The 14,078-nt window shown below is 38.0% G+C and overlaps 1 protein-coding gene across 1 annotated transcript; it reads left to right on the forward strand.

The window, feature by feature from the left end:
• Positions 1–6,275: 6,275 nt before the first annotated feature.
• On the forward strand, positions 6,276–13,119 carry LOC141905268 (ribosome biogenesis protein NSA2 homolog). Its single transcript, XM_074794093.1, has 5 exons — positions 6,276–6,417; positions 10,810–10,997; positions 11,666–11,996; positions 12,464–12,604; positions 12,962–13,119. Exons 1-5 carry the CDS (start codon positions 6,415–6,417, stop codon positions 13,079–13,081), a joined length of 783 nt encoding a protein of 260 aa, XP_074650194.1. The 5' UTR covers positions 6,276–6,414; the 3' UTR covers positions 13,082–13,119.
• The last annotated feature ends 959 nt before the right edge of the window (positions 13,120–14,078 follow it).

Raw genomic sequence — 14,078 nt, forward strand, 5'->3', positions numbered from 1 at the left:
TCTTGATTTGAGAGTCCATTATCAATATTGCTAATCAGCTATTAATCTATGACGTTGATGGACTTCAGGACCCCGGTTTCATGAAAATTAAATTATTGATAACTAAAATCAATGTTTTAAACTCTTATCCACAACAAACCAAATTTATCTTTTTGCTATCTCCCAGGTTGAATTGAGACGCTTTACAGCAACTACCATAAGCTCTTTTTTGATGCCTTATAAAACGTTACCATTATGAAACCTAAACAATGTTAACCATTCAGCGTCATTTTACAAACAACAACCGTAAATCGATTTGCAAAACGTCACAGGTCTATGTGTACACATACAAGCTATTTGGCAAAATATTATTGACAAAGATGTAGAATGTCTTCCTGTGATTATATAATGAGCTCTATTTGAACGTCGAAACGTTATATTGCATTGAATATCATTAGAAGACGTGCTGTAATAGTAATGGTTGTATGATTATATCAGAAGCGGCAGGCATAAATAGAAATGATAAGTAAATCGGATCATTCGGTCAAAATGGCGGATGTATACACGATGCGGAAGTCTAATATAAAAGAACGGAGTGGCTACTCGTACGGACCTGTATGAATAATTCCATAGGCTATTCGTACACACCCGTATGGATTACTCTGGTTCGTACGGGAAGGGATAGGGTTAGGGTAAGGTGAGGCTATATGTAGTTAAAACATTCGGCTGACTGTCAGCGAGCTCGGTGGTCTAGTGGTATGATGCGCTAGTCATTTACTGGCCCGGGTTTGAGTATCGCTCAGTCCGCTCTATTTTTCTCTAACTCTATTCTCCACACTTTCCTTGAATTTTCTAAGTCGCGCACCTCTGTACGCATGCGTGGCATTAATCAGCCAATCAGCAACAGTTATTAGCGTACAGATCCTAGTTCCGTAGGAATAGCCTCCAGAGTAATCCGTACGGGTCCGTGCGAGTAGCCACAGCGATAAAAGAAAGACCCTGACATGGGGATGCTGGTGGAATGACAAAGCTATCTACGATCTGTGTAGGGCCGGTGTGAATTTTATCGGCGGCTACAAGCGGTCAATATGGATATGTGTAAACATATGATTTCAATATTCAAATGCTTTAGAAAATATGTTCGATATTAGGGTATGCAGGTTTCATGAGAACAATCTTCAATTTGATTAGCAATTTACAATAGCATAGCTGTTGTATACGGCTCCGCGTCCTCTGATGCCATGTGTATCAGGGGACAATTTAATTCAATTCTTTATTGATCCGATTCCCAAATTCAATAAAGTTACAATTCTAAAATAAGAAAATACAATATACAAAACACAAGTTACAAATTTAAGAATAAGAAAATACAACATACAAAACACGTGCGTAATTCGTACAGAATAACATGAACAAGTTATTTCAAATGACAATGTCTCCAGTACAACCCAGGCTCAAGTATTGAGTGATGGCAGCCAAACCGACTGGGCTAGGCCACACGATATGCTCCGAAGTCATGATAAAGCAGACATCAGAAGAACTCTTTCCTCAGCCACGGAAGCAATGAAGTTGCAGACCAGCTTAGAGGCATAAGTGAGAAGTCGGTTGCAAGTTATCGTTATTGACAATTTTTAATAAAAAGATTAAACCACTATTTACAGTCAAAGGCCAGTATCACCTACCCAATCGCCAACTCTCATAATTCCCAAACTTCGATTTCAAATTTGCAATCCCACATTAGCTTATCCCAAAAATTCTACATTTTTTTCGCAGCGTCAAATAATTTATTAAAATTAATTTTCTTGTTCTTGTTTTTATGTCTGTGACTAGTTTAAAAAAAAGAAAAATATGTCTAATGGCTATTACTATTTCAGAAAAATAACCAAATAATATACTTATTCCTAGCTTAAAAAGATAAAAGAATGCCTATGTCTATTCCTAGTTATAACTAAGATTTATAATTAATTATCAATTTTACTTTGAACGTAGGCCTGTAGGCCTATAGAATCTGGGTGGAAATGTCTGAAAATAAACGACAGCATTTTCTAATCATCGTTTGTTCATTCTAAATTGTTGAAAAATCAATGGTGGCATTTTTTCTTGCCATTTTCACAGGTGGCATTTTTAGCATTTTAGCAAGGAACTACACCCAATTGGCAATTCAAACTACCATTCAGAAAGCAGGATAGCAGGTTAAGGATGAATAAGAAAATACAAGAAAACAGAATAGCATGGAAATGCCATCTTGAAAATACTCAGCATAACTCAAGCGGGCTTATCAAGCTCTGATTGACGTGTGAATGCAATATTGGTCTTTATTATCAACCGCAGTATCCTGGCAAATTCAAGACCACATAAATACGGTATAAGAATAACTTCTTTAAACTCAGAATCTTGTGTGAATGTCGCTATTGTTTGTAACCTGCAACTCTGGAATTCTGGCTATTCCCCTGAGGTATAAGCCTAGAGACCTATCTTTCAGGGCATCCTTAAATGTCATATAGATGTGGATTCCACATCATTCGAAAGAAGAAGATTAGGGATATTTCAGTCACTGTAAAAATAAATAGCATTTTATTTGATACTACCCAAGAACGGCTAATATCGTGAAAAATATCTTATAGGTCTGACTTTGAATAACATATTTCTAATAAAAGAAATGATTGACAGCTCTGAAATTAATTGTTATAATGAACATATTTTTGATACCGTAAGATTTCTCAGGTTTGTGATTTGCCATTTGCTTCCTGTGAACTGCTTCCAGCATTTTTACTTCTACCCTTCCAGGTTTTAGATTAGAAAGATTGAAATCAGACAATGTTACTTCATGATTTCCAAACATATTCGCCCATAAAGGCCAAAATCTCGTGATAGGACTTTCTTAATGACCCTTCTTAATGACTTAGAATGAGTAAAATTAAGTACCGGTCCACAAAATATTCAAAATTCATCCTATATAAAGTCTGATGAATGCTGTTGATGCACATTGTTTGTACACAGGTAACAGATTACTGATCAGTGAGGAATTTGAACTGAATCATACTACAGCGCGAGAGAGAGTGTAGGAAAGAGCACGGAGTATAGAAGCAAAACGCTGCTGTTCAGACTTTATGATTGCATATGTTAAGATAACATGTCTTCGCTTACTAGTTGAGCATCCTGTTTCCCACATGAAGAGCGATTTATATTGTGTTACTCACTACAACTCTGAATTCATGGTCTGCACTGCACCAACTACCTGTAGGCCTACCAGAGTGTATTGATCATCATTAGTGGGTGAAAAATCTGTTTTGCAGTCGGTATACCTACTACAGTTGAAACGTTTTACAATCTTAACAAACGCGCATTTGAATCAGGGGTGGAACCGAGAATTTGTGAAAGGGGGGTACCAAAGAAGCAATTTAGAATTATGGCAATGCGGTATAAGGCAGTGCACGACCATGCACCTCAAGGGCGTCTGGAAAATTAGATGCTTTCTGGTGCATTCTGAGCACATTTTGCAAAAAATAAAAATATTACAATGACGAATTTTGTGTCAAATTGTTGAGCAGTGTATCTTTACTTTGACATGCTATTGACTGTTTTTGAAACGTTTGGTAGGCCTAGGCCAAAAAAGGAGACGCAGGCCAGGTGCACATCCCCCCCTGGATCCGCCAATGTGAACTATTGTTAAAAAAAAGTATAAATTGCAAGAATCGATAATTTTCAATCATATCACTTTTTCCTTAAAATGTTAAACTCATTAGATTAGGCCCTATAATGATTGGCGTTGGAAAGATCTAGGATTTTTGAAGGGGCAGGATTCATCTGATGAGAAGTGAGCAGCAATGGCCATCGAACACTGGTAATTGCCTAATCAAATACTATAGGCCCTAGTATAATTTTTTGCACAACTAAAATTTTTACAAAAATACTTTTGCCGACTCTTTTTAGGGATCTTGATTCTCAAGGGTTGGGTCTAACCGTGCCCCAGAGAAAGCCTACCTCTTAGATCCACCCCTTTTAACCTATTTTAGCTATGATTGGATCATTTTTAAAGACTAAGGGAGTTTAAAACCACAAATTTATCAATCAGTTTAATTTCCTTCTTACTTATAGCCAATTCAATCTCAATCTGAATTCACTAGAATCTATATAGAACTGCATACCTTGTAAGTTTAGGAACTTACTAGGAGTGCTATGCAGCCTTGAACCTCAGACATTCACAATTTGTTTTGCATATGGGCATTCAGTTTTAAATGTATAGTGATGGGACTATAGGGTTTAATAGGCCATGTTGTTTGTGAGTTCATTTTCAAGTAACGTCTTGGACGATGTTCCATATAAAACCTGAACAGTGCATGGGCCTAATTTGGAGAACTGTGGTTCTTCAAGGGCCAGTTGCCCAACAGTCGGTTTAATTTAACCTTGCAATAAATGTAACAATAACATAACAATGCAGTTTTTAATTGTCACTACTGTGATGTTTTTGAAACTAGAAGTGTTTTCTGAGCACATGGAGTGTTCTTGAACCAATGAACGAACCATATTTTGGAAGGTTATGGCTATTTTCAATGCGGCACATCAACGTTCGACGACAATCAGGATCTCAAGCTGTACAGGTTTGAGCCCCTAAATCATTGCAGTTAAAAGGCACTGATGAATGCAGTACTACATTACTACTGCTACCACACGCCATGTCTACAGCCGATCGATCAAATACAGTAAACTCTAAGTTTACGTTTTTAAGCCTAAGTCGGATCCGGCAGAGTTGTATAACCGCTCAACTCGGTACAATATTTAAAAAATTTACAGTTTCCTATAGGCTATAAAGTAATGCTTTCGTATTCACCTAAGCCATAGCCGGACAAGTCGGATAATCGCCTATCTGTTAGCAATGTCTCAGTCATATTCGTTACTTACTGCGCCTAAGTCGTATATTCTGAACGACCATTCAATGGGTGTTAAATACATGATACTGGTTAGACCAATCATTGGTCTAACCAGTATCATGTATTTAACACCCAGTGAATTCTGACAATTTATGACCAAACCATTAATGTTCGTAAGGGCCGGCGCTGACAGTTCCAAACAGTAAATGAATTCTGAGGCTGGATTCGAATCCCGGATAAATGACGCTGACAGCAGAACGACTGCTGGCATGCGAGGCCGTACCCGGTATGTGAATGCTGATGAGGGGATTCCCAGGCTACAGATTTAGATAGGGCCAATCAATCGTAAATCACGACAGAAGATACAAGCCGCAAACAACCAAAAACTGAGGTTACTTATTCAAATAGTACACATTTGATTATTTGTTTACGTTTTTTTCTGCATACAACAGTTTTTACAGTGAATAAACCTTTTATTAGCAACCATAGTCCTAATAAATGAGTTCCAAAATATTGGTACAGAAATCCACATTCTCATTCCTGTCCTCTAAAAATCTCTTCCTAACAATTTGTTCCCAATCTCCTATTGATTTTGTGGAGACATTTTTTGAGAGTTTCATTCACAAATTCGTTAACCGGCATGATTGCTTAGCGCCATTGGGCTTTTTTAATCCTTGATAAATAATTCTTCAAACTACAAAAAGAGTTTGCCCTATCATTCCTGCATAAAAGATGTTTGCCTGCCTATTAACAGGATAATTAACAAGAGATATATGCAAACCGTAAAATTTGTCATGATGATAGGTTGTGTTTAATGAGAATACTAGTAGACTATAGTACAATCGTTAAGTCAATTCCAGGGGCCTGACAGGAGGCTAGAAAATGCCGTTTCTATTTTTTACCTGTGCTCCAATTCCCACTTCTACCACTCGCAGAGACTTCATCGACAACCGAACACACAATGACTATCAGCAGTGCTATCCAATATGTTTGACTAACGTCCTCGACGGCCATTCTCCTTGTCTTTATTGGTTCATTAAATGCATTTCTAGAGATATTCCCATCAGTATCGATAGAGCGAACTGTCAAATCGCCATTTCCGGGTTTAAGTACCTTCTAGAGACGGCGGGGATTTAGCGCGATAGATTCAGAGTAGTGTGTCTTCTCGAGATGGCGTGGAACTTGCGTTGCCCTCTCTCCTTTAAATACCAAACCATGCTAAACTTTCCTCTGCTGTGAGTCCTGTAAATATGTTATATTGTCTATTTTAAATCTTATCATGTAATTCTTGTGGATTTTATTTTGCGAATTTCCATGTTTATTTTTTGTCCTGTACCTTTATTGCTTTTTATGCTTATATGTTTTATTGTAACACCGTCCCTAAGTTGCAATAAAGAAAGAATTGAATTGAGTCAAGAATAATGATGGCGCTATTTCCCGTCGCGGCCAATTGCGCGTTCTTTATAATTTCAGCCAGCGCTCCTCATCGTATGGAAAATACGTTTTACTTCCAGTATTCTTCGTAATTCGGCTTGTTCAGTAAACTTCGCACTCGAAAACAAACATGGTAAGTACATTTTGTTACTTTACTATTCGTGGAAACCCAAATAAGTCATGAAAATAGACCAGATCGGCTTCTTTTTTAGGGTTTTAATATGTAATAGATGATATCTAAAGACTAAGCACAGGCACTTGAATATGGGCTTTGATAATGGATAAATATTTGATAATTCACCAGCGATATGTTAATCCTACTTTGATAGATCCGCCATGTTTTATAATAAATTTACCCATGATGCAACGCGCGGCCGTCGTTTAGCTATACTATACAGAAAGGCTGGAAACGATCCTATCTCCGTAATGCTTTAATCTACCCGCAGTTATCGGGACAGCCGAACACTGCCGATGATTGCCGAAGTACGTCCTTAGTGTCAATTTTAATCCTGATATATAAGGAGCGCCCATTATTTCAATTGTAGATGATTTTTTTGGAAGCATTGACACTGTTTTAGCTCCATCAAAGATTTTAAATGGCAACAAAATTGATTTTTGAAAATTTGCGATGCCTCTTCGGGATTGCTGTGACGTCATCTGTCCCGATAACTGCGGGTAGATTTAAGCATTACGGAGATAGGATCGTTTCCAGCCTTTCTGTATAGTATAGCTAAATGACGGCTGCGCGTTGCATCATGGGTAAATTTATTATAAAACATGGCGGATCTATCAAAGTAGGATTAACGTATCGCTGGTGAATATCAAATATTTATCCATTATCAAAGCCCATATTCAAGTGCCTGTGGACTAAGTAAGACTTGTAAGTGACGGACGCTTCGTCACTGCAGCTTGATTTAATCTTTACGACTAAGATTAAGAAATCATAATGATTCGAAAACAACCTCGTTCACGTATGGAGTGTAACAAAAACACTCAAAATAGTGTCAGTGACTAAACTGAGAAAATTAATTGTTGTCAATGAAACTGGAAATAAACTCTTACTAACTCTTAAAGTCTAGGGCCTATCAATTTTATTTCGATGTTGAAATTGTTCTGTAGATTTGGGCCCCGAGCATTAAATTATTGAAGAAATTAAATCAAATCTTATTGTTAAGCTTGGAAAATGAAAACTGATGCCATATAGTTAAGTGGTGGGGGACAGAACATGAAACTTCAACTTTAAGGTTCGATTAATTTCCGGTTTACTAAAAATTTTGGCTTAGGCCTATATTTTGATTAGGAAAATTATGACGAACCTGTTCATTTCATCTGTAGATCAAATGAAATTCAATTTTCTATGAAAATAACTTGACCCATTTCTTAACTAAATATAAACTGGTCTTTGGCTACCCGGGGTAGGTCGGTTTACCACTGCTAAAAAGATTACTATTTCGATTTGTATCAGGAATTTTTCAATGGTTTATAAACCACTTTGTAAAACCCGAAATGTAAAAACCGACATTATGGTGAAACTGAGACGGTTTGCAAGATTGAAGAATTTGACCTGGTGTTAATTTAGAAATTAGCTCCATTTGAAAAGTAAAGAAAGACAAGAAAAAATGTAAGACACGTTGAAACGCTTCAATCGGATAATTTTTTTCTGCCAGAAAAAAAAATCGAATAAATTATCAGCAGTAAAATTTAAATGTCAATACAAAAATTGATTTCTCTCCCGAGAAATATTTATTTGTTTCTAATTCTCGGGGGAATGTCGAGTACCGGGAATCTACGGCTCAAAATTAATAGTGCACGTGGCCAGCGGTACCGAATTCCTTATTTGGTGAAAGAAGGGGCGGAGACTAATGTTTTTGCCGACCGCGATGTCGCTGCTCCGCGGAGCGAGACCGTGCCGCCGATCCGCCGCGCTGCCTTGAAATTTTAAGCAAATCGTACGACAACGCGACTCATCGCAGTTCTAGGGTCAGTAAACTTGATAAATGATCACATATTTAAGCGCTGCGGCTGGGGTTGACTGTCGCACGCGCGCGAGAGCGTAATTCTCCGGGATTCGAACCTGCGATGGCTGAACCGGGTGCGCCGGCGCATGGTTTGTTTATTATGAATTCGCTCCCCATTGCTAAGGGAATTTCAGCTATTTTCGAACCTGTTCAATCAACGCGGTTCATTGTTAAACTATTCATCGACCCAATCTTGTTCGAAATTTCATGAAATAAATAAATTCTGAAATAACCCGATCCATAAATCACCTTATTTTAGTTATTTCGCTGCCGGATTTTAGCGTGACGTAATTCTACTTCAGATTTCCCCATGAACTTCAAACCGGACGTCAAGTGACGTCATTTTTTTGACGCCTTATAAAACGTTACCATTATGAAACCTAAACAATGCTAACCATTCAGCGTCATTTTACAAACGACAGCCGTAAATCGATGTGCAAAACGTCACAGGTTTATGTGTACACAAACAAGCTATCTGGCAAAATATTATTGACATAGATGTAGAATGGCTTCCTGTGATTATATAATGACCTATATTTGAACGTCGAAATGTTATATTGCATTGAATATCATTAGAAGACGTATTGTAATAGTAAAGGATGTATGATTATATCAGAAGCGGCAGGCATAAATAGAAATGATAAGTAAATCGGATTATTCGGTTAAATGGCGGATGTATACACGATGCGGAAGTCTGATATAAAAGTCAGACCCTGACGTGGGCATGCCGGTGGAATGACGAAGCTATCTACGATGTGTGTAGGGCCGGCGTGAATTTCATCAGCGGCTACAAGCGGTCAATATGAAAATGTGTAAACATATAATTTCAATATTCAATCGTTTGTGAAAATATGTTTGATATTAGGAGTATGCAAGTTTCGTGAGATTAGCAATTTATAATAGCATAGCTGTCATATACGGCTCCGTGTCCTCTGATGGCATGTGTATTAGGTGACAATTCAATTTAATTCTTTATTGATCCTTATTACATTGAAATTCCGGGATAAAATTCCCAAATTCAATAAATGCAAATTTTAAAATAAATTAATACAACATACATGACACACGGGTAATTCATACAGAACAACATAAGCATGTTATTTTAAATGACAATGTCTACTTCAACCCACCCAGACTCAAGACTCTAGGAAATCGAGTGGCCAAACGCGTGGCCCGGGGACCGGGCCGGCTGGCTAGGCCACACGATATGCTCGAAGTCATAATGAAGCAGACATCAGAAGAGCTCTTTCTTCATCCATGGAGGCAATGAAGTTGCAGACCAGCTTAGAGGCATAAGTAAATGAAGTCGGTCGCAAGTTCGCGATCAATTATTGAGAATTTTCAATAAAAAAAAATTAAACCACTACTAGAGTCGAAGACCTGTATCATCTACCCAATCGCCAAATCTCATCATTCCCCAAATTTCTTAAAACTTCGATTTCAAATTTGCAATTCCACATTAGCTTAGCCCAGAAATTCTACATTTTTTTCCCAGGCGTCAAATAATTTTCTAAAATTAATTTTCTTGTTTCTGACTTTGTCAGCTAGTCAGAATCGGTTAAGAAGACACTTCGTAGTATCCACATATACGCGTTTACCAAAGGGACGTCCTCCGGGTGCCTTCGGCGCCCGGCGTCCGTCTATAAATAATTAATTGACGTATATTAACTGACTCCTCACTCCTCAGTGACTGACTGGTCTGACTCGCGGTATGACTGCAGTTAAGGTGTCCCTAATGGTTATGTACCTAACCTTACCATAACACTATTCTTTAATGACACTAGCGCCACCCAGTGGATATGTGACCCAAACTGCAGTTAGACCGATAGGTCTTTTGTAGGGACACACGAGCATATTTTTTCGCCAGATCGCGTAGATAAGATTCGCCAGCGAATTCGCTGACGAATTTACGAGTGGGCACAGGTAGAAATCAAAGTGAAATTCTGACAGCAACTGGCACTTAGTGGGAGAGCGTTAACAAATCACATGATATCAACAATAATGCATCCTATTGGTTGATAAAAATGGATCGTGATAATCTCGCAAGAATGGCGCTAAATATTAACTGCAAATAAATTCAAAATATCACAGAAATATGTCGTGTTTTTATTGTTTATTAATCCGCTATAATGTTGCAATAAACAATTGGCTGTTAAGGATCAGTATCAGGCGGACGTGACGCTTTTCTATATAAAACTTCAAGGGACCATACTACAGCCTTTCAATATTTGCCCTCAACAATCCAACCCCAACCATGATCATAACACTTAAACTTGACTAGGACACTAATTCAAACGCAATTCAAATGCAAAAATGATTTTGGTTGGCAAAATAACTTTTACTAGAATAATGTCCAAAATATCCAAAAATTATCCTTTGGACAACAAACACCAAAATTTAACCATTGAGGAAATGGATTTTGATATTGCCACCCAAAAGCTGATTATCTCATTATCATTTTAATTTTATCGTCTAGTTCTGTTTTGATAATTTATCTTTTTTTGTAGCCTCAGAACGAGCACATAGAGTTACACAGAAAGCGTCATGGCTATCGATTTGATTACCATGAACGCAAACGAAAGAAGGAAAGTCGTCTGCCCCACGAGTTATCAAAGAAAGCCAAGAAACTGCGTGGATTGAAGGCTAAACTCTACAACAAACAGAGGCACTCGGAGAAAGTACAAATGAAGAAAACGTAAGTTAATGTTATTGAAGTTTTAATAGACCAGGGGCAGTATTTATTTTGACCCCCAAGGATTAGCTCAATTTGGAACTCATGGTTATAAGGTGAAACTGCTCTGCAAAACGTGCAACCTGGGTAAAAACTCCATAAGTTTTATGCGCAAATCGGTTATTTTACTTTGGCTGGTTGAAAACTCATTGGAAACTGGAAGTAACCAATAGTAACTTCAAAAACTCAACTTCACCTTTTTTAATAAAACAGGGCTCTAGGTTTATGTTTACATTCAATAAAACCAGGCTCAACAGGCCAGATGATCTGTTGGTGTATCTTAACTGACCGATGATATTCATTTATTGATATTTATAAGCTGGGTAGCTCCAATGTGATTCATGGGTTAGCAATACATGTACTGAGTAGACATCGGATATTTTCGTTTGATTAAGTGATTAGCCCTCAGTTCCATACATCTTGATCTAAGTTTGGCCCTCGGGCTAAACACTTCGACTATTAACTCAGATCTCTGGAAGGGCCAACTGGGCTCAGGAGTTAGTTTCATAGTTTGAAAATTTAAATCTATCGGGGTTTAGTTCTATTATTTGAAAATGAACTGCTTTTAACCGTTGAGAGTTGAATTTAGAGATGTTTATGCCTAGTAAGAGATTTTCATTTTCAATTTGAAGGTTGAAGATGCACGAGGAGCGAAAAACTAAACAGAAAACTGATGACAAAGTGGCCGAAGGCGCTGTACCGGCCTATTTGTTGGACAGAGAAGGACAAACTAGGGCTAAAGTACTGTCAAATATGATAAAACAGAAACGAAAAGAAAAAGCCGGTAAATGGGAGGTTCCGCTGCCCAAAGTGAAAGGCATGAGTGAGGCCGAGGTGTTTAAAGTTGTAAAAACAGGGAAAACGCGTCGGAAAGCATGGAAAAGAATGGTGAAGAAAGTGTGCTACGTCGGAGAAGGATTCACGCGTAAACCGCCAAAATATGAACGATTTATTCGTCCCATGGTAAGTTCATTGATAATGTGATATACAGCGGACTTCGCACAAGTCAGATCTTTTGGAACCATAAAAATGACTTGAGTGATATCTGAGTTGGATGTTATGTATTTTATATATAGTGTCACAAAAAAGTATTTCAAAAAGCATCCGTGTTGAACTGTGATCCGAGCTGATCGGATCCGAATTGGGTGGAGTCTCGTAAAATGATGCAGTAGTACCCCTTTACCTCAAATCATTTTGAACCAATGAAAGTGATGAATGGGGTTTATGCGGATGAAAGCCCATACAGCAGAGAGCACTGAAGTCGCATACACCTAACTTGGCCAAATGTGCTCTTATATCAAGACTGGAAGTTGTGAAATTTGCTATAGAACTATATGGTCTTAGACTGGTCCCAAATCTAAGTCATTACTGAGCAACTGTTCCCAGATTCGGACACTTGAACATTGGGCTTTCTTCTGTTCTTCCACTAGGCTCTACGTTTCAATAAAGCTCACGTGACTCATCCTGAATTGAAAGCAACGTTCTGCTTGCCTATAATCGGAGTGAAAAAGAATCCCAGCTCACCAATGTACACATCGCTGGGAGTCATCACAAAGGGAACTGTTATCGAAGTAAGGCAATCATTATATTGAAGTTTCCAGACATAAATTATTCACAGATGAACTACAGTAATAACTGCTCAATTGGTTAACCATATAGTTCTCTAGAATGTATAACTGTATTATAAATCTTAATTGTTGGTGTAGTGGAAAATTGGGTAATTAATGTAGTACAGAATTATCTTTCTTCATTTGAAAAAAGGCACTATAGCCTAAAAGGAGGTCGTTAGGACCCCCAAACACACCCTTCGGGGACCCATGTTGTCTCTTAGTCATTTGTAAATTCATGGATAGAAATAAATTGGGCATGCTGAAATTAGTTGGAAAATGCAGTCCTGGTATATATTATTCTTTCTCTTCAATTTTTAGGTCAATATTAGTGAATTAGGTCTCGTGACGCAGAGTGGTAAAGTTGTATGGGGTAAATACGCTCAGGTTACAAATAATCCTGAAAATGATGGCTGTATCAATGCTGTATTATTGGTGTAAACAGGACAACATTTTCAATAAAAAGAAATTGCATAACAGTTTTCTCTTTGCATTCATTGCATTGTATTGTTTTGAAGAAATATCAGATGAGTCTGTAAAGGTCTCGGGTGTGGGAAGTTTATTGACCCTGTAAGTTAATTAGGTATTTGCTGGGCTTTTTGAACTTCTCAACCAACTTCTCATCCTCAAGATTAATGTTCGCTCACACAACTTTAAGTTACACAACTTCGTCGGAGCACTGCATGCTCGAAAAGGATCAAGAAGAAATCTTATGCACAATCATACTAGCAGCAGTAATCGAAAAAGTGAAAATCGTGAAGAGAATACAGCGGGGTTTCTGCACGTTACAACATGACTTTTCGTAAAGGGAATTATTGGAAATCGAAATATAGTCAACTTGCGTCCTTGATAGACTGTATATAATTTGTATAACTGGTAAGTGCTAATTAATATTCCGTACATAGATGTATTATAAATCAGATGCTAGAATGTGTTGATGTACGCGATCAGTTCTTGTGTTTGTTTTACAGACAAAGCCGCTTTTATCAGGACTAATCCAGACAATGTTTGCAGTCCATTTGTTATCACAGGAAAATTACTTTTTATCCAGATTTCCCAAAAATCATTTTTGGTCCCAAATGATCCGAATTTAAAGTGGATTCTACGGTAAAAACATGTATACTCAGATGTGGTGATGTACACGCGCCATCAGCGCCGGCCGGCGGAAGCAAGTTCACATTGGCATGGATCATATCATCCTCCCATGGTAGGGACTCGAATCATATCCGACCCCACGAGGCGTTAACCGAGGGAAAAATTCGTGCCTATTTTTTTCTTCATGGGGTTCCTTCGGTGGTCTTCCCCGGAGAAATCTCTTTAAACAGTTGCATTTCGTTGGCTCTTGACTATTTGAGACCATAGTTTTCCATCAGCGGCGGAACCAGGGGGTTGCACAGGGGGCACGTGCGCCCCCCCTAAAGTCCTCGCTAATTTTTTT

Source organism: Tubulanus polymorphus, chromosome 5 (assembly GCF_964204645.1).
Source record: "Tubulanus polymorphus chromosome 5, tnTubPoly1.2, whole genome shotgun sequence".
Classification (NCBI taxonomy): Eukaryota; Metazoa; Nemertea; class Palaeonemertea; order Tubulaniformes; family Tubulanidae; genus Tubulanus; species Tubulanus polymorphus.